Source organism: Ambystoma mexicanum, chromosome 11 (genome assembly GCF_040938575.1).
Source record: "Ambystoma mexicanum isolate Mex_15411 chromosome 11, UKY_AmexF1_1, whole genome shotgun sequence".
Taxonomy (NCBI): domain Eukaryota; kingdom Metazoa; phylum Chordata; class Amphibia; order Caudata; family Ambystomatidae; genus Ambystoma; species Ambystoma mexicanum.
This window is the reverse complement of record NC_090934.1, coordinates 37,921,012-37,942,676: the sequence shown is the minus strand read 5'-3', so window position 1 is coordinate 37,942,676 and position 21,665 is coordinate 37,921,012. Positions and strand designations below refer to the sequence as shown.

The following is a 21,665-nucleotide window of genomic DNA, read 5'->3' as shown; positions in this document are numbered from 1 at the left end:
AGAATCCCCCTCCACTCGCCACACTTTGAGGGGGCCCCAATCATAGTGTAAATCACAAGATGAGCAACCAACAAAACATACCATACCCTGAATAAACCTCAAACATAAATCCCAAAATCAATGAAATCCCCACCCACAATGTGAACTGCATGAATGCTCTTCAAAATCAAATAATTCACCCCAATGGCTGCCCGACCTGCAATAAAATTCAAAGAGCTGTACAAATGCAGATCCCAAACCAATACACTGCATACAATGTGTCACTCACACCTCCCACACCCCAAAAACCCAATCCATCACACCCTACAGATCGTGACACTTCATCTAAACAGAAAGCACAACAGGAACATGGGATACTGTGCCACAGAAGTAAACAATCCCCTAAACTGCTGGATTCACTGATAAAGCGCTACACTCGCAGCATCTTCAATACCAAACCTGCTGCCCTACTAACTCAGGACACCATGAACCCCTCACTCAAGCCAAGCACCTGCTAACGTCCTATATCACTACTCCCAATGCCTTCCGAGAGAGGAAAACCTTGCGTCCAAAAGCCAGCCGTCTCAATCCAATCGCCAGATAGCATGCAATCCCACCTAAAGAAGGTACTCTCAGTATCTGAAGTGTTGTCATGGAACTACTGTACAACTGCCTTTTATTCCTCTCTGATGTACTAGTTAGGAACCAGCCAGTGCTTTGTTTCACCATCAGCCAAAGGCAAGCCCAATATACGCTGGCGGAACAGTCGGTAAGCATAACAGTCTCTGTACAAGACCCCACAAAAACGTGGGCATGGTTCACAGAAAGGAATGGACATTATTATAAACTCCCCCACCTCTGATTAGAACAATAAACAACTTATTTTCATAGTTAGATGAATAACCAAATAAGATTCCTATTTTGCTCCCTAAAACTTGAAACTAGTTTGTTAAAGCCAAGGGGCACAAGCGTGTACGTAGCCTTCAGGGTTTCCAATCCCAATGGCTACGATAGCTACAGAGCACTATGATTTATGGCCGTTTTTACCATTCCTACATAAGGAACGTGAGCAAACATTCCAGTTTACCAGAGAAGACAAAAATGAATTACAATTGGGCTATAACAAATAAACGTCGACAAGTTTCGGAACACAACAAAATTGACTATTTTATTTATTTTTTAAAACGTTGTATTATACTTTGTGTTATTCAATGCTACTTTTGTTTCCGAGCAGATTACTCAAGACCTGGCCATGAATGTGCAACTTGAAACTGGAGCCCCAGGCAACCTTTTCTTTTATACATCCAGTGTGCATTTTCAAACACTGCATTTTTTAGGTGTGCCGAGAGTAGAATTAAACTGGGCACACACCATTAATTATAGCTCTCTAAGCTAGATGCCATCAGACACCAATCACACTACATTCAAATCATGTGCGAAAAAATTTGCAGAGTTGTACCAATAACATTCTATTCTGCCAAAATATATATATATAAAAAAAATAATTCACATTGTATTATCCAAATTTGGTTGCAACTCAAACTTTAAAAGAATTCTGCACTCAAATACACTAGGAATACTAAGCACATTTTCTAATGAATAAGTGTGCATGAAACTGTAGGCACATTTGAGTCTTTAATCAGCTGCTTTTACACGTACCACTCCTTTCGAGAAATGACGGAACCATCGAAATGCGAGACAAAGTCCTCATCGTTGTCGTCATAAGCGCCATCGTGAGAGGGCTTAGAGGCAACGGGTGGCTTAATGCCTTCAAAATACCCCTGTGGACGGGCAAACTGTTCTTGGTACCTGCTGTTGTACGTGTCAACACTGTTCCAGTTTGGTTTTTGAAGGCTACCCATGCGCTCGTTCATGATGAGATTGTTCATTGGATGTTCTTTTGCCAAGGTCTCTGGGTAGGGATCCATATTGCCAGTCTGCAGAACATCCAGTTGGGACTCCTTCTGCATGCCAGATGGTGGGATGTAGTTCTTTGTGAAATAATCGCCCCGGAAGGTTTGTCTTCTCCGATAGCAAAGAACTCCAGCCACCACTATTAAGAGGACCACCAAGAGGGCTCCACCCACTGTGCTGCCGATGACAGTGCCCAGATTGTCCCCATAGCGCACTTCCATGGTTGAAGCTGGGAAAAAGCCTTTCTTGGATAACGTTGAGGCAATGGTGGCAGTCGTTTCTTGAAGTCTGGGCACTGTGGGTGCTGCAGTGGGTGTTGTTGGAGGGTCAAATATCCGGATACTCTTCTGACCACTTCTTTCACCAAGTGCATTTGTTACTTTACAGACATAGACTCCAGAGTGGTTATAAGTTAGCAACCCGTTGAAGAGCAACGTATTGTTTAGGGGTAGTAAACCGTCAGGCCATTCCCCATCCAACCTGCTCCAGGCAAATTCAGATGGTGGTGGATTAGCATCGGCATTACAACGTAGCTGTAAATTCTCACCCCCAACGTACCATTTTTCATCATGCCCAGTCACTGACACTTCAGGTGCGTACTTAATGTCTAAAATGTAAGGGTACCGGACCTCTTTTTCAAAAGCTGGATGGTTGACCACACAGGTAATGGTCCTACCCTGGGCAAACCTAGTTGGGATCATTTTGTACTGGCTCACAACTGTCACAGTGTTGTTATGAGAAGAAGAGTTTGTCAATTCTGCTTGGCCCAGACCACCTTCCCAACCAACAATAGCAGCGGGTTTCCCATTGGCAGCTGTACAGGTGGCTGCTACAGTCATATTCCCTTCATCTATGAGAGGAGTTGATCCTTTTCTTATACTCACAGTGGGTTCCACTATTACATCGACTTTTATTTTTTCCTGTGCATTTCCAAGTGGAAAAGTAGCTGCTTTGCAGATGTAGTGTCCCGCATCAGAAAACCCAATATTGCTTATGACAAGCGTTGCGTCGTGAAGAGATTGGCTTTTAAAAGCAGCTCTTCCTTTGTATCCTCCGGGGATAGAGATCCCGTAGACTGGGTGATGAACAGCGACAGTCAGTGCACTTGTAGAAATCTTTTCCCAAGAGATCTGTGTTATGTTCTCTCGGTCTTCAAAGATGCACCTCAGTGTGGCATTTTTCCCCCACACGGCTGTAACATGAGAGTCAACCACGATGCGTCCCCCCAACGCACCACAAACTTTGTAGAGCAGCAATGTCATTGCCAGCAATGACACAGGAAGCGGATGCTTAGCTTGCCGTTGGTTGGCAATGGTGGGATTTACTCCACGTCCCTTCAGTAACACTTTCTTTGTCGCAGGACTGCTCAGGACATGCTGTGGGTGGGTTGAAGGGTCTTTTCTTAGTGCCTTTATCGTTGCCTGAGCAGTAGCATCACAAGACTGTTTCAGTGCTTGCCTTCTGTGAATGTCCAGTTTGCTGCTTTGTGCAATGCTACATGGGCATACACTGCTCATCATGTGGACCCAGTCTCTCTCTCTGTGATGTGGGTGGGTAGGCTGGTCTTTGAGGTTTGTCAAGTTGGCCATCATCATGCCATCCATCACCTTAGCCACGCTGGAGTCCCTTAGGAAGTACTGAGGATTGGTGGAAGGCTCTTTGCGTCTTACCTTCTTCACCATCTGTACTTTGTCCGCCCCTGGGGCCATGCTTGAATTTTTTGTGGCAAGCTTTGAGCAACCCTCTCTTGCAGAAACATTGATCCCCAAATGGCTGCTGCTGGAGTCCATTAAAAGCGACTGCTGCGAGGCGCCGGTGTCGTCTCTGCATCTCACATTGGTCTGCAGCTCCTCATGGGGGTTTCGCCAGGCACTCATGCCTACTTCTTACATGGCTACGAGGAGTGGCATGGCGTGTGGTGTGGTACTTCCAAGGGCCACTTCGTCACCACCTCTTGGCTAGAATGGTGGGGCACTTTTTCAGAGTAGTGGACTTGTATACAGGGTGCCGGAGCTGACTCCCTCCCCCACAAGGTCCCTGTAATAGTCACGCCCCTCACCCTCAAAGTACTCACTCTGTCCTTCCTAGAGGCTTTACTAGGCACCCAACTAAGTCATAACCCCCCCCCCCCAAAAGCCACCTGCCCCAAAAGCTCCAAGTCTTATTAAGTAATTACTGCCCCATTGAGAAGCTGTGACTTACACCCCCAACAAGCATTGCCCTCCAGTCTCCAGCACACAAAAAAAGTAATCTGTAATCACCCGTAAGAAGTTACTAAACCCCCACTGAAGCAGTTACTGTCACCCCCAAGCACGCATCATAAGAGCCCAGAGAAAGCCGCTGTGGAGTGCTCACTCATCCCCCGGCCCCTTCAGTAACCCAGGGGACCCCGGTCTAGAGGCCCACCCCGCGGTGGAGTAGCTCTTGCGCTCCGCTGCCAGCTCCGGCACCCCGAGGGACACCCAGCCCGGAGGGAGGGAGTTGTCTCCGCTGTCAGGGCTCACTCGTCCCCCCAGGCGCCGGGCAGAGACTGCTGAGAGCCTGGCCTGGCACGGGGCCTACTGCTGCTGCTGCTAGGAGACGCCCTCACCGGAAGTGCCGACGGCCGCCATCTTGGAACGGAAACACGCTCCTGAGCAGCCAACAGGGGACCCTCTAGAAATGCACTCCTACCAAAACATTCTCAGTGAAACATTTTTGCAGTCTACACACCTTTTTGAAATAGTACCATAAGTTAATAGTTTTCATTTTTGTATAAAAATACTACATCATTAAATTGCTGCATTTTTCGAAACATTTAATAATGAATGTACTCGAAAAAATATTGCCCGTATCGTTTGTTTTTGTGCTATATTTTAATTCCTAGAGCGGTTTTTGTTTTGTTTCAAGGGCCAACGGTTCACAGTGCGCTCGTGCTCCCCTTTCAACGTGGCGTACGGCGGAGGCGCGTGCCACGATGTACCGCTGGTGAAAGTGTAGCTGGCAGTCCCTTCTCTATTTCTTTTTCATAGTTTGCCTTTTATTTCCATTCCTGAGCCTACATTCCTATACAGCGTCTCCTGGACGAGCGGCCCGCCTTTGGAATGCCGGGAGATATAGTTTTCCTTGTGGGTGGCTTGGCGGCCTCGCTCCCGCGCTCTGAGTGGGGAGGGGACTGCATCTCCCGCCGGGCTCCGCGCCTCCGCTCTGTCCCGTGGCGGATTGGTCGCCTGTCCTGGACGGCGTGCGCTGATTGGCTGGATGTGCTGTCTGGCTTTGGGCGCTTCGGGGCCTTGGGTTTCCGTTCGGTGTTGCCGGTGTAGCATTGGCAGGAAGAGTCGGGAGGAAGCGGTCCCGAAGTCAGGCAAGGTTCGTGCCAAGGGATGTGCACCTGGGGAATTGAGGCCCACTGTCCTTCCGCGAAAAACCTTCGTATTAGCCCCCTACGACCGATATTCCCCCCCCCCCCCCGCTCCTGTCCCATCCCATCCCAAAGGGGAGGCCACTCCACTTCCATGCCATCCCTCTCTACAACGGGGAGACATTGCTCCCTCGATTCCCCCTCCAGGCCCCTCGCAGGTCAGCTGTGTTGCTGCCCCCCTAAAAAGCCCCCACACCTCACAGTGGCACCCCCAGGCCTCCCCTTGAGTGACATGCCAACTATCCCAATTCAGGAGGGAGACTCCCAATTTTCTTAAAGACTTAAATATCACTCCTTTTCGCTAGATTTGTTATGTTCTCATCTTCAAAGTGTGGAGCTGTGCCCCTGCCCAGATGCCCGTGGTGGGGGGGGGGGGGGGGGGGTTAAGGGGTCATGTAAAGTGAGTACTATGACAGCTCAGAAAACATACATTTTTCTGGCAATTACTCCATTAACTATATATGTACTCCAGGGGGCGGGATGAGATGGCTCTGCATGAAAAGTTTAGAGAGCACTGACATTCTCCCATTTTACATCTCCAATACTCCCTCTTGCCTGATCTGATATGTTGCCAGGTGACTGGAGCTAAAAACAGCTCCTGGATAGCCAACATGCCCCAGTAAGCACTGAGTCCATCTTCTGGGAACATGGACATTCCCTCTTGGCTGATTTTAAATGTTGCCAGGTGACTGGAGCTAAAAGCAGTTTCCGGATAGCCAGAATTGCCCAGTAAGCACAGAGTCCATCGCCTGCAAACATGGACATTCCCTCTTGGCTGATCTGATATGTTGCCAGGTGACTGGAGCTAAAAGCAGCTCCTGGATATCCAGCATTGTCCGGTAAGCACCAAGTCAATTTTCTGGTAACATGGACATGCCCTCTTGGCTGATCTGATATGTTGCCAGGTGACTGGAGCTAAAAGCAGTTTCTGGATAGCCAGCATTGCCCAGTAAGCACAGCGTCCATTATCTAGGAACATGGACATTCCCTCCTGGCTGATCTGATATGTTGCCAGCTGACTTGAGCCAAAAGCTGTTCCTGGATAGCCAGCATTGCCCAGTAAGCACTGAGTCCATCTTTTGGGAACATGGACATGCCGTGCCTCTAGTCTAACTTTCCCATGACAGTAGCTAGTTGTTGTTTCTGTTTGTTTCTAGTTTTTATATAGTGCCACGCACGCTGTAGAGGCAGTTTCTTGGCGATTGACAAGAAGATGGATAAGCAAATATTGCAGATTACCAAGCCCTAGGAACCAGCTGAGTATTTCAGAGTTTCAACCAAGGTCTTTTCAGGTGAGTCTTGGGTTATCAGGCGAGCGGTCTCAGAGGGAAGATCTACATTCTTGAGGCGGCACATGCACCAAGACAAGATCAGTGAAAAGACTGACAGGAAGTCCAGTTGAGTGAAGGTGATCTGAGATTGCAAGCATGGAGGTAGGCAGATAATTAGCTTTTCAGTAAATGGCGGGATGTGCCATATAGTATTTTGTAGGTACAGCATAGGATTTCGAATTGCGTTTGTTCTCTTGTGGGACAGAAGTGTCAAGACTTTAGATCGTGTGTCATGTGTTCCTCTGTAATTAATCTGAAGACTGATTTGGTAGTGCGGTTTTGGACTTCTTGCAGTTTATGGGTGAAAGTGGGAGGCAGTCCAGCGTTGAGTGCTTTGTGTGCCTGCTATTGTCAAGGAATCCTATGGCTCAGACTTCTATGGGGCGTTGCCCTAGTTCTTGTGTCAGTGAACAGTTAGAGGAAGAGGTGGTTGGCTATGGAAAAGGATTTCTGCTTTAGAACTGTTGGGTGTAACCAGTTAGTTTTCATGTAGCAGTTGTCATTTAGGATATTCCGATTTCCAACACTTGATAAGTCAATGCTTGGTGCAGCTAAAAGAACCAAAGCGAAGGTTCGCCTTGTAATCAAGTTGGCATATTATGAAACATCAATATTGTGCATGAGTTGGCAGCAGGAATGGAGACAGAGAGGTTGTTGGAGAAATCTCTGCTCTTCTGTCTCCTGCAAATTCAGTGACTGTGCTATTGGTAAGCTGCTCCTTTTGCTCCTTTAAGGAAATGCACCATCCTACATAAGGGGCGTAGCCCTGGCAGTTGAGTTGGCAGCAGGAGTTGAGACATAGTTTGGACGAGCTGCAGACGAGGCGCCGTCTTGCCGTCCGGCTCTATTATGAAATCCGTGCTGCGTGGAAGTCAACGGACACTCCAGCAGCTGAGACTACAGGAAACATCACTGCTTAGCCCAATGCAAATCACAATGGTGAGTGCTCCCTCCCCCGTAGAAGTACAAACTGTTATGGTCAATGACACTGAAACAGCAAATAATATGCGGTTTCTGATTTAAATACTTCTTCAATATTCGATCCAACGAAGCTGGGGGGGGTCTGAGGAAACACTCTCATGGGCTGAGCATTACCGGGGGCACGGGGTTAGGGGCTGCGAGATACGGCAGAACTGTCAATGACAATATAATGGACAGCCCAGAGAGATCCCCACGGCAGACGTGGCATTTGTGACAGTAGGCAGCCGGTGATCAATGTTATAGGCTCCTGTGAGCCTCCAACAGATGCTGAGTTACACAAGTCTGTAAGGAGACTCTGGGTAAGGCTCTTGTAACCATGACTCATGTGTGGCAGAGAGTCTCCCAGGACCCCCCTTGTTATGGGGTTTCACCCTAAGTTACAAGGGGAATCAAGACGTGGACCCTTGCTCACTATTTTTAGAGAGGCACAGCTACACCCTACTGAGGAGGTTCAACCAGACCGAAACACGTGTCTGGAGTTGCTGTTGGTACTCTTGTTCAGAGGAGAATTGCCTAGCATTTCGGTGCTGGACTGCCCCAGGGCAGGACAAAGACTGATGTTTGGGATATTTCTTCTCTGTGAAAGTTGGTGAGCTAAAGACTGTGGGTAAGGCTCTTGTAACCAGGACTCGTGTCTGGCAGAGAGTCTCCCAGGACCCCCCTTGTTATCTGGAGATTGGTTTGGACCAGAGTGACAATCCTGACTCATTGGACGAGTGTGCTTCTTTGGATCGCATATATGCCACGCAGAGTTCCCCAGTGTGTATGGTGGCCGGCTGTACTGTGCTTCCTAGCCAGTGAGTGAATCGCTGTTAACGGTAAAGGATCTGGAGGGGCAACACCTACTGGTGGTTCGCCTATCACATGACATTGCTGAGATAAAAATGCAAATTGCAAGCCAAAAGAAAGTAAATACAGCCGTACCTAATGGCTCTGTCAATGGGAAGAGTCCTAGGCTTTTTGGCTCAGGAGGAAAATCTAACAGGCCAGCTCTATTTAATGTCTTTTTTGTTTGTCTGTGCCCTGATGCCTACGGGTCCATGGCTTGCGCATTACAAATCCATTAAAGTAAATCTTGCTGAAGAGAACCTACTGCGGAAAAACAGTGAAGAAAGTGCAGTCCGGCTAAGGTCTGTTTGCAGAAATGCAACAGACACTGGGATACCGAAAGGCACGGGTTCGCAAGTAGTATTACACTCGCATAGCTCTGCTTGACCTGAAAGCCCCTCCCCACTATGGCACGGAGATGTTTGATACCCTCCCAAGCATTGTCTTCTGTCTTCAGAGTCAGAAAGCGACTCTGTCTTCGGGTTGATAAATCCGGGCATGAAGCCTACCTCATCAGCGGCAGCCTCACAATTACTACTGATGTCGTTTTCATTCGCACCAAGGCAAGGGGTGGCTAGGAACGCAGGCATGAACCGCCGGTGAAAGCCTGCGTTCCATCCCACCTGATGACTGGCTCCCACTGCCGCCATCTCTCCGCCTCCTTACAAGGCATAACATAAACAGTGTTGCATAGCAATTTGCTATGCAATTCTGTAAATTTGCTAATTAAATTGACACTTGTCAAAGTTAGCTGTTTTAAGTTACCTTGTTCAATGAAAGCACTGCTGACCCTGTATTCCTCTCTGGCTCTCAAGGCTCTTGCCACCCTCTTCTCGGTTCGTTGCAAGTTCAAAGGGGCTAATGGAGAGAGTGCAGCAGTAATCATCTCCTTCACTGTTAAGTGCCAAAGGGCTCTGTGGGAGTGCTAAGCAAGATTTTGTTTCTTTTTCAAACAATTAAATACCAATACATCCTCATTGGCAAAGACCAGCATGTGTAGCTTTATTAAAACAGTTATGCAATTCCATTCAAGTTGTTGCATAATGCAGAATTACTGTACTGCCTCTGTATAGTCACCATGGTTTACAGTAAAGTTTAGGTTAGTGTATCCGATTGTGTCAACTAGATTTTTTTTTTGTTGGGGAAGATGCATCATATTGATGAGTGAACACTTGATGGCAATCTGCTTTTAATGGCAAATCTAGTTCTGTGGCCTGCTGGTTGCATTCATCTGTGCTACTGGTTCTCAATGGATGAGTGGTTGTATACCAATTACCCTAAAAGTGAGATGGCAGCAAACCACAATATTCCACCTAGTTTGACCAGTCTGTCTGCTATGCTATCTACTCTGCTTAGTCTCTTACTTTCTTTCCTCTTACATAATGAATACACAAGGCTAACTAGATGTTTACGCAAATGAATGATCAATGGTTCCATCCAGACTGTACATCGACACATCTACTGCACTACCACACACTGAAGTTAGCCTCTAGAGCTCACTTTGCTCTATGATTATGATCGCATTATATTTTAGCACCTGCGGGAGAGAGCCTTTTTTATCATATCTATTTTATTTGTGCCCATTCTTGCAGCGGACCTTTTACGTTTTACAGGCAGCCACAGCTCACAATGTCCACTGGCCCACTCGCATAGTCCAGTAGATTGAATTAAAAGCGAGTACTATTTGCAGAGGATGTTTGAAACTTTTATGTAACATTAACTTTTTTGCAGTAATAAGTGTCACTGGCATAGCTGCGAGCAGTGTGCCAAACATAAAGTCGGTTACAGAAAGCAAATTTAAATTTGTTGTCATCCTTTGCTATGGGTCTAATACATTTATTTTAGGTTGAGTCGGTAAACTAAATTATTTAACCTGTAGGTCTAATGGAATTTAAAGAATTTGCAAAGTCTGATTTGTCTCACTAATATCTTACTTCAGCGGTAGACAAAAATGCTGTACTGATGCTTGATTTATGTTTTTGATGCAAATAACGTCTGGTGACATTAAATAAATTAGTACAACATTGCTAATCAAATGGGTGTGTTTGCTAATCAAGAACATTTTAAATGGCAAACTGTGCTAATCATTTTTTGGAAACTAATTTATGCCTTGCCTTATTATCTTTTTTAAATTCCCCTCCCCACTTACCTTATTTCTCGATGCGGTGGCACTCGGCGCCGCAGCCGCACCTTCCGCTCTTCTCCGGACGGCCGTTATGGAAGGGGAAGAGGGGCTCTGTATGGAGCCCCGTCCTCCCTATCCATGGTGGCCATCTTTAGACAGTATTTTCAGTCATTGAATGGGACATGCGTCCCGTTCAATGACTGAAGCTACTTTTGTTTTTAGCACCCCCGGGTTGCCGCTTTGGTAGCCTGGGGTGCTAAGGCCTTAAGCCCCCGTTCCAAGTGCAGGAACAGGGGTAATGGCTCAGAGCCCTTGTTAATGGCCCTCCCTTTGCTCAGGCTGTTAACTTAGGCTGCCGGGCCATTACCCTCCCGCTCCAGCCCTTGGAACAGGAGCTTAATGCCACAATACAACTGACCTAGGTACTCGTGCGTTTGTTGCTATAGATCTGGTACCTCTATATCTTCTGCTGCATAGGAAGGTTTAAAGTGGTGTTGTTTAGTGCCCTTCTGCCAATAATGTTGGCCACACTACATGAGTCTTGAAGATCTCGCTTGCTTTTTTCCGGTTTATGGTTGGATGAGTTTTTAGTCTGTTCCAGCTTTTTCCCCGGCTCTGTGCCAGCATTAGGCGCTGGCGTAATGCAATCCATCACTGAATTTCCCCCACAGAGGTTTCCTGCTTTCCAGCGGTTAACCCCCCCCCTTCCCTTTTCACAGTTGGAGTGAACCCCGAGTTATGTGCACTATTTTTCTTTCTATGCTGACGATATTTACTGTTGTGGCCACACAGGCACCAACCTCTTCCTCCTAAAACTACCCGCTCTGTTATCCAAGTCTGAACGCCGAGACTGGCATCATTCAGAAACAAATTGCAAAAGTATGTTTAGGAGAATACCCACTGCATAGTTTAAAATTGGTGCTCTCACTGTTTAACAATAGCACATTGGAGAAAACCATGATTGAGAGTGAGTGAGGTTGGATGGGTAATTGGTGCTGGGGATTGCTGTGGGAGATTGGGTGTACTTGTGGTTTTGCACTGCGTGCATGTTAAACGCAATCTGTAGCTTGGGTAGTTTGAGCATAAATTGCCAGTTGTGAGGGAATTACCTCAAGCTTAGTTCATGGGTGCAAGTAAATGTATCTTCAACTTTTTTTCTAGGGGCAAAAAGATTGTGTCCGGGATGTATAGTGGCAAGCAAGAGGTTTCGGTTCTTTAGAGCCAGAACAGGAAAAAGTGTACCGCTCCATCTTCCCTCCCTTTTCTATTTGCGGTGAGGCTAGCCATTGTGCAGTGCTCGTGAAAAGGTAGAGCTTTGGCCAGGTGGTAAACAGAGAATTCATGCGTTATACCCATGGTGAGGGCGCATAAAGCCACTTGTTAACAAGCTTGAGTGTTGTTAGCCCACTTTGTCTGTGACTCGTTTTAATCAAACATTTGAATAATCCACGGCATAAATTAGTTTTCAAAAATTGATTAGCAGAGTGAGCTTATTAAAATGTTCTTGATTAGCAAGCAAACTAATTTGATTAGCAATGTTATGCTAATATTTTCAATGTAACCAGGTTTTTTTGTATCCAAGACCTAAAATGAACAACAATACCGCATGTTTGTGCACCGCTGAAGTAAAACAGTGAGAGGAGTGTCTGTAAAATGTCAATGGATGGGCTCTAATACATAAATGGATATGATAAGTCTCTGAAAATAGATTTCACTGCAAGACTGTGCAGCTCGGTACAGCCAGTGCTGTGCAGGGCAGTGTCCTGTATGTTGTAGGATTGGCCGATCATTTGGCCTGCAAGGAGAAGTTCAGAAGTTGCAATGTTAAAGGAAAGTCATAGCCTGAGACTGACTACATAGTATGATCTTGCAGCAGGCAGGGCAGTTGACCACTTCAGGTGGACAAGATGGCCATATCCTGCTATTGATATCGACTGTTTTCAATATAGCATTAACTGCCACTTTTGGGGGAGGGCAGGGCTCCTAATGGCCATCCAATCTGAGAAAGGCAGGCCCAAGCGCAGCTCTCCAACCCTGCACACCCATGAAAACGGTGTTTATCACCGTTGGCACTCTGAGCCGCTGTCTGGGTTACCGATTAAGAGAACCAGGCTTTGTGCAATTCATGCTTCCCATTAAATGAAATTTCACATATGTCCGCAATTGGAAAGAACTATTTCCAGAACCAGGAGGTGTACATGTGAGTGGGCGGGGGTGGTGTGGGTTGGAGCGTGGCACTTCAGTGGAGACCCGGCATGTGGCACCTCCTCTAAGGACAGGGTGAAGGCTGGGCAGAAGCACAGCGGGCCGTCATGATATGCGGGTGACTTCTTGCAGATTCTGATTGCATTCCTGGTCTTCGGATTGGCCAGATCTGGCCGCAGGTGCTAATATATAATGCAATCATAATCTTGGAGCAAAGCGAGCTCTGGAAGAGAACTACAGTGATGGTATTGCAGTAGATGTGTCGATCTACAGACTGGATGGCACTATTTTGTTTAAACATCTTGTTAGCTTTGGGCATTCATTATGTAAGAGGAAAGAAAGTAAGACTTGGCAGAGTGGATGTTATAGCAGGCAGAGAACTTGGCAAACTAGGTGGAATATTGTAATGTGCTGCCATCTCACTTTCAGGCTAGCTGGTTAAAGCAACAGGGCGATGAGACAGAATGTCAAGGAGTTTGGGATCCGCTCATGGGTTGAGCATAAGTTATATAGGTGTATGTAACCAACAGGTCACAGAATTAGGTTTGCCAGCAAACGCATTTGCCCATGTCATCGTGTACATTTTCAGAAGTGTTGACTTGTCAGTTTGATGCATCTTTCTAAACAAAATAGACACTATGAGCTTTAGATAATCTGAACAATCAGCCAATTCAGTGTTTTAGAGTAGCAATCCTGTAATTGTGTATATGTAACAACCTATATTTTTAGGAATCGAATTGTAGGACTACTTCTTTAAAAAAAATTAAGTTAATGCATACTGGTCTTTGCTAAATGGAACATAGTTGGCTTCATAAAAGTATCATTGATTGCAATTATTAGAAAAATAACTCTTCTTGCCTACCATTCCCACACAGGTCTTTGGCACTTTTAAGAGTAGAGGATATGCATTATAATCCCGGGAACTGCTTTCCTTCCACTACACATTCTGAAGCCATTTACAAGTTTTGTCTTTGTGCAACTAAATACTGCTATGACACAGAGTCCAGAGGGTGGGTGAAACATCCTTTGCTCCAACACACCGACCCTTGCCTCTTTCTCACTGGGGGTATTGAGTCTTTCACTCCTCATTGTGAGAAACCTGAAGGTGTCTCACCCCCTAGTCCCCAGGGATCTGTCATCCAGGTGGCCAGAACACGGCCATCGCTTTTGGATCCAGTTCCTGGGGCCGGACCAGTGTGGGAGGTTCACCTGGGTGAGGGGCCTTCGGGGAGTGAGGCAGCCGATGGTGAGATGCAGTCCCCCCCCCACCCTCCCCTTTTTGTACATCCAACCCCTCCTATTTTTTAGGATCCCATATCCCAACTCTGCCCCCCACCCCTCTTTCTGCACAAACACTAGACTGAGGAAGACTTGAGAGTAACATCACTAACTCTTATACATCGTACTGGACGTGTCCTGCTAATCGGGTCAGGCACTTGACTTCAAGTGCATACACCTGATTCCAATTGTTTCTCCTTACAAGGATAAAAGACGGAAAAAAGAGACGCACTCTGAACAATGATATTAGTATGGTATTTATGGTATTGTTTATTTATAAAGCGCCTATTGGATCGAAGTGGGCTCCAAGTGGCTGTTGGGCTGCCCGTACTTGCTGCTCCACTCCAAACATCCCGTGGAACTGCTTGGCGACTGCCCTACACCTCGTTCTACACGCGCGCCATGCGCAAGAGGAAGAATCACTGCAGGCGAAACGCCGTTGTATTGGACAGACTAAGAATCACTCCCTGCCTGGCCCCGCCTATCTGCCCGCCCCTGCAGCTTGCAATCTTCTATATAGCCCTCGCGCACGCGCATCGCGCGTGCGCATCGAAGTGGGCTCCAAGTGGTTGTTGGGCTATTAGGCAGTGAGGCTTTGAGCTTGGACAAAGTAAGACTTAGTACTTTATTAAACGTAAATTCTTACTTTGTATGAGTGGGTTCAATGGTCTCAAGTCTCTGCAGTGGGCGCCCCTTGGAATCGTCTCCTTGTAAAAACCCTAAAAAAACAAAAAAATGTCCATGTTTAAAAATACTGCAAAAAATGCCGAAATGGTACTAGGTAAGAGTGCGGAAGCACCAGCACATTGGGCGCCAATAACTGATCATGACCTATTAAAACATGAGGTGGCCTGCTCCTACGCACGTGCCCAATCATTAGCAATGGGGGCAACTAGCTCTTTGACATCTGAGCCTGAATTATCCTGTAGCGACCCAAATCCTAAAGCTCTCCGTAAAAGCTTTATGAGTATGCGGATGGATACTGGCCCTGTGCAAACAGAACTGACAGCTGATGACATGCCTGCTTCCCCCTCAGACAACTCCATACTGGCGCCGGTGGTACTTGCTGCCCTGGAAAAACGAGTCAGACTATCACTTGGGCCCTCGACACCAGTTACCCTCACAGGCTACAAAAGAGCTGATGTCCACATACACTGTAATGATGAGTTATGCATGGAGAATCTAAATATCTCCACAGCATCAGTAGCCAATGTACCTGAGGCCACCAACTCCCGATAGCTAGCGCGTGGCCAATGTCCCCTACCCGGCTTTCATCTGACATTAACAAACCTGACATCAACACAGGGCACCTCCCCCCTAAAAAAGATGTAAATCATCCGCTGGGCTTTGACATGTTAGAACCTTCAGGGGATATGCAATCCCTTGAAGCATCTTACCCGGTGCTAACAAGGATACTTAACCTGTTAGATCGCGGACATGAATACACACATTATGAATTGAGGGACTGCAAATCAGCACTCACAGATATCTTAATGAAAATCAACAAACTAGAGGGCTTCATATTCGCAGATTCCCTTAGACAGGGGGTGGACTGCCAAGAAACGTCGCATCGAAAAATCTTTTTAACAACATCAGCGACTACACAAACGGATGACTTAGATGCCCCAGACAAAGAACTTTACACTGTGAAACCCTCCATAGTTAATTATGCATTCCCGCAATCATTTGCACAAACGTTGACTGCCCCCAAACTCGACAACACATGCCAAATTCTTACTCATGCCCAACTATGTAGAGAGGTTGCACTACATGCGGAAAAGTTAGAACAGCTGCTATTCTTTTTCCAACCTAGCCAAGAAGTGGCAAATGCGGGGCCTTCTTCTCCCTCGATGGAGGGGGGGGGCAAGGGTTTTACACGGATAGCCCCTCAGCATTAACCAAACTATTTGCGACCACCTCTCAGTCTGATCCGGCACTTGAGAATCCTCCATCTGTGCCTGCGAATATGCCAACTGCGGATGAGGAATCCTTCCCGCAACAGGCTCAGCGCCCCTTTGCTTCAAGAAAGGAAAAAAGATTTTTTTTCCGTGCACTAAAAAGGAAAGCAGATCGGCTAAAACTGTCTAAACCTGCCCATGAGGAATCGATCCCCCAAGTTAAAGCAAATGGAAAAAAGAAGGGAAACAATGAAACTAAGAATGTGGAAAAGGTTATATCCAAATCCCCAACACTGACAAGTGCTGTAAACGATTTGATTCCTGATGAAACAATTCTTAACAAAAATATAAATAAACGCCCTTTGCAGCTGGCACATTCTCCAAATGAGGGGTCAGGGCTGGCTTTGGCCCAGTCCCAACTACCAAATTTCTTCAAAGTCATAGAGAATAAAACCACACATAAATGTAGGGCTGATGCTCCCCCACTCACCAATAATGCGACGGAATGTGATTCATATACTACTACTACTGGTACAATTGAACCAACCATGGAACGGCAACAGCCCACGCATCCTGGCAATGACCGGGAGAGCCTGAGCAAACCCTCCATCATCCAAGACACGAAGGGAGAAGGCCCGCAACAAAATCAGCAGGACTCATCTCTAGGCCAGTCTAGGGGCTCTGCTGGGCAAACGGGGGAATCACCAAAACAGTCCTCCACCATTATAGGATGGGAGATTATATCATTTAAAAATGGTATAAAGCGACTCAATCGCTCAGCCCTGATGCAAGCTTTCAATCGCATTCCGGGGCTTCGTACCTTGCACACGACCGACATTGAATGGATAACATTGCCACCAATTCAAAATCATCGTATGGTATGCAAGGTACAAACAGCGATTATCACCAACCTATTACTGCAATACACAGAGGAGTTACGCTCTATTGGACTAATGCTATACCCATTTGACTCAATTGACGATGCTATCTCCTACAATGAAATGCCCCTTGCGCCCCTACCTGTGCCCCCGTCGAAGTTGGTCATCGGTGACTTGCCCAGAATGGAAGGCACAGATGTAATTGCGCAATTAGTAAATCTATCCAATACTAGTAAAGATTGGTCGTGGTTGACCGCCCTTCAAAACATCCGAAACCCAGCTATGAATAACACACCTCATTAAGTAACTTGCTCCCCTATCTATTCTCTCTTGGAATTCATGTGGGTTCACTAACCTAAAGGCATGGTTTAGTAATCCTCGCTTGAAAATGGACTGTGATATTATGTTATGCCAGGAAACCATGTGTACCCATGAACTTATATTGCCTGGCTATACTGTTTATCAATTAAAAGCCAAACGTGGCACAGGTGGGCGGCCGTATGGAGGTCTGGCTATATGTATAAACACCAATTTAGATGTCGTGGTCCTAGATGTATTTAATGCAAATGCAATAATGGCTGTATTAATCATGTTTAAAGGCTCTCGGCCAAACCCTCTCCTGTTGATAACTTTATATCATAATCCAGTATTGCTTAACCTAAGAGATGTATTTAATGAGCTTGATAAGTTATTTGATGACATCCTCACTCTACATCCTACATCCGTTATTGTATTGGGAGGGGACTTCAACGCCTATTGCATGAAATTCAGTTCCAAATCTGCAGATCTGCAGGGTATGCATCCAGCATGGCAGAGAGGTAAATTATGGCAAGAATACCTAAAATCTTGGGATCTTGATATTCTCCCCTTCTGCACTCAGGGGGACAGCCACATCTGGAGAAGAGCTGATAGAGCAACTTGTATTGATTACTTTGCACTTCCCGAGGGTTAAATTCCACGAATACTGCAATACATGATCCGGGGTATGGGGATCATTGCATTATCCATTTGAAGCTCCAAATGGACATAGTGCATTTACCTATTGACCACCAGCAAGGGTTTATAGAAGGGGATCGGCCTGGCCTGTCACTTAGATGGGCCACTAAACTTTGTGATAGGGTTAACGAAATGATCTCTGCACGTTTGATCTTTACTCTTAACCCTGGGGATAACTTGAAGCTGTCAAACCAAGGGGGGGTTGACATATCTAAAATAACATCGGATGTATTACAGTCCTTGCGGGCGTGTTCTCTTCGAGACAGCTCAAGGTCTACCCCTAATCCTTCTAACTTCATTATGGAGGCTGGAAGAGTTAAGCGGATGGCATTACGACGGATCGCGAGAGCAGCCTCCACATGGACTGAGTACTTGATAGAGAAAAATCGTATAGTGAACAGATATCGGAACAAGTGCAGAGACCATAAACGCTTTCTTCACAACCAGAACAATCAGAAAATGTTTAGCACACTATGCCATAGGGATAGACGATCCACTTGGGCCCTATTGAGGGTGGGAACCTCAGTACTTATGGCAGACCAATCCCTATCGATTTCCGCACAGGTTTGGCGAGCCCACTTTGAGGAAAAGTTTGCTCTCCCCTTGCGTTTTGTAGAGATCGAATACAAATGGTCGTGTCTAGCACATCCATCCTTTCCACCATGGGATGTCCCCACCATTGCAGCTACGATAAGCTCTCTTAAATTCTCAAAAGCTGCAGGCCCTGACGGGATTCCATCTTGCGTCCTAAAATGTCATCCTGACATGTGGGCTGAAATCCTTAAGACACTTTTTTATAACATGTTGACATCCCTAGAGACTCCCCCCGTCTTGGCTAGCCTCCATTATTGTTCCAATATACAAAAAAGGAGCAAGGTCGGAGCCTTCCAACTTTCGACCGATAGCTCTAATTGACACTGCTGCTAAAGTGTTTGCGACACTGCTTTTGGGGCGAACTCGAGGCGGTTATTAGTGAGCTTAAGATCCTGTCCAAGTACCAAATTGGATTTCGTGCAAGAATGGGTACCCCGTTAAATGCCACAATCATGGCCCATCTCTTAGCAAGGCACAAGAAGAAGGATTCCGGCCCATTCTATATGGCATCTATAGATCTTACCTCTGCGTTTGACTCAGTTATTCGTTCACTTTTATGGAAAAAAATGGCTGCAATGAATATACCTGAGTATATAATACAAATAATAGCCAAGCTCCACACGAATACCACCTATTTGGTAAGAGTGAACAGCGAAGGTGCAACTAACCATCCAATAAACATCGCTGTGGGTGTGAAACAAGGCTGCAATTTAGCTGCTACACTATTCAATCTTTATATATGTGGCATAAACGACATTTGGAACACCTTGATCTCGTACCCAGCAAGGCTTGGCCATCTCAAAATACAATGGCTAGCCTTTGCTGATGACATCGTACTATTTGATCGTACGCCCAAAGGGATGCACATTAAATTAGATCTATTTGCATCTTATTGCCTGACCCACAATCTAAAATGTAATGTGGAAAAGTCAAATATAGTAGTGTTTAGAAACCACAAGAGAAAGAATCTTACACGCAATTGGAAGATTGAAATCTTTCCTATTACCATAGTGCCGGAAATCCGATACCTTGGTTATACTATATCCGATTGCATTTCTGTGGCTATGTGGTGCGATGTATTTCACAAGAAAGCGGCACCTCTTGCCACACAAATGCGGCTGGTATATCTAAAGTTCTGTAAATTCTCACTGCTACCTCTACTTCAATTTTATATCTTAAAAGTGGAATCTATCATCCTTTATGCTTTAGACATGTGCTTAGTGGATATTAACAACCATCTTGATCAAATACAAGGGTGTATGTGGAAAGGAGCCCTAAGATTGGCCAAATCGACTCCGAATAGTCTATTAAGGCAGGAACTTGGCATCACTGCCTTATCTGCACGCCGTAATTGGCGCTTATTGGTCAACTTCGCCAGAATGTTATAGCCTCCTCCTAACTGCTTATATGAGGACTTGGGGCAGATAATGATTGCGTCAGAACGTTCGTCTCTCACAATCTACTATGCTCAAATGGTGCAGATACTGGATGGAATTGCACTTTTACCAGCTGACTTAGAATTCCGTCAGGGGTACGTGAAGCATCGTATCATAGAGAATGACTGGTGTAGAACAGTAATGGAAATTGAATCATTAAAGAGTTATAAGGAAGCGGCTCGTTTCTGCTCTACCAGAAGACCGCATAAACCTTATTTAATTCAGTTTCCCTGTAATAAAGCCAGGGAAATATATCTGCGTTTTAAATTGAACCAATGTCTTACTTTAGAACAAATTTGTGGCTGGAGTCCGTATTGGAAGGCTATCGCAGATGCAGGATGCAGGTTTTGCAATGATCGTTCAGCCAAAGAAACATTAAAACACCTAGTCATATTGTGTCCTCATTTTGAAACAACGCGTGCACTAACAATCGCATCCAATGGTGTGCTAACTGAGGATAACAGGGAATGGCTTTGGCTGGCCTCGATGTGGGGAACGCGAACGAGCTTTATATTAGCTCTATGCAGATTCCTAAGGATCTTAAACAACGAGCTTGAGATGAGGTTTCGAACGAGCGAGCCTCAGGCGAGCAGGTAATGCAAGAAACATGCAATTACATTCCCTTAATATTGTAAACCCTATCAACTTCTGAATACTTAGGAAAGGAACGATAACTGTGGTTGAGCTAATCGACCTCTCCCACAAGAGACCTAGAAGTTTACAATGCAGAAAACGTGTTTGAAATATATAACCGGGAAAATGTTATGTATTGTGTATGAAAATTAGAACACGAGGGGAAACCCTTTTTACCATACTAGTAACATCTAATCAAGATGCTGTAAAAACTGTGCTGAGAGTAGTAATGGATACCAACATATTTAACTTGTCTCGATATATATGAAAACTGTCTTCAAAAACTTTTTAACAAATTGTATATGAGAAAGTTTGTAGATTGAAATTGTTTAACTGACGCAAGAATGAAAAATCTCAAATGTAAAATGTAAAGAAATTATATTTTTAATAATGTTGTAAAAGTTTGTTGATCGAACTAACAAAACAACGGTTTGAATAAAAAAAAAAGCGCCTATTCACAGGCAAGTGTTTCAAAGCACGCAAGGGGGCTGGGAACATGGGGGGGGGGGAAACAGTCGCTCCAAGCCCTTGACATTCTGAGATAAGTCTGCACAGGCAGAGTAAGTGCGTAAAATACATTTAACTGTTTGATACAGCAAATGGGCCTTGCTGCGATCCTGCAGTTTTTACCAGTGCAATTAAGGGGTGAAGACAAGGGAGAACAGACGGACCATCTTCATGGTGCGTACGGAGTGTGCAAGTTCACAGACGGTCACAGGGAGGGGGAGATTCAAATGTACCCGGTCGATGGAGACGGGTAAGTGCAGAGAGAGCCACTCTTGTGTGTTATTTCTCAAGTGCAGAGAGTGTGGGTGGGGTATGGGGCCTGTGAGACTGAGGTACACCGGGTGGCCAGTCAGCAAGCTGTAAGGAAGAGGAGGGAGAGAGGGAAAAGAGCAGAAAACTAGGTTAGCATGGTAGAGGGGGACTGAAGGAAGAGGAGAAGAGGAAGGTCTTGGCAATTTTCTGGAGCTTAGGAATATCAGACTCAAGACGGAGGCCAGAATGGAGGCTATTCCAGAGGGAGGCACCTGCTGAGGATAAGGATCCCCCTCCAAATCCCTGCTTGGAGAACCGGCTCACTCGTAGAAGGTTGGAGGTAGATGAGCGGAGGGCTCGTGAGGGACAGTATTTAGGTAGGTCCCAGGCCCCAGAAAGCCTTGTGCACAACGCAGAGGGTCTTGAACTT

At 45.9% G+C, this 21,665-nt stretch overlaps 2 protein-coding genes across 2 annotated transcripts in view; one reads left to right on the top strand and one right to left on the bottom strand.

The window, feature by feature from the left end:
• Nucleotides 1–1,120: 1,120 nt before the first annotated feature.
• Nucleotides 1,121–4,504, bottom strand: NECTIN3 (nectin cell adhesion molecule 3). The gene has a single exon (XM_069622490.1). It carries the CDS (start codon nt 3,768–3,770, stop codon nt 1,629–1,631), a length of 2,142 nt encoding a protein of 713 aa, XP_069478591.1. The 5' UTR covers nt 3,771–4,504; the 3' UTR covers nt 1,121–1,628.
• A 602-nt stretch (nt 4,505–5,106) lies between these two features.
• The window catches only part of TXLNA (taxilin alpha), a 172,430-nt gene continuing 155,871 nt past the window's right edge, over nt 5,107–21,665 (top strand). The window contains exon 1 of the mRNA XM_069622489.1: nt 5,107–5,241. The gene's annotated coding sequence lies outside the window, so the exon portion shown is untranslated. The remainder of the gene's footprint in view (nt 5,242–21,665) is intronic.

What these genes read in the sequence shown, in the direction of transcription:
- NECTIN3 (XM_069622490.1), bottom strand. Translation starts at nt 3,770, where the DNA reads ATGAGTGCCTGGCGAAACCCCCATGAGGAGCTGCAGACCAATGTGAGA.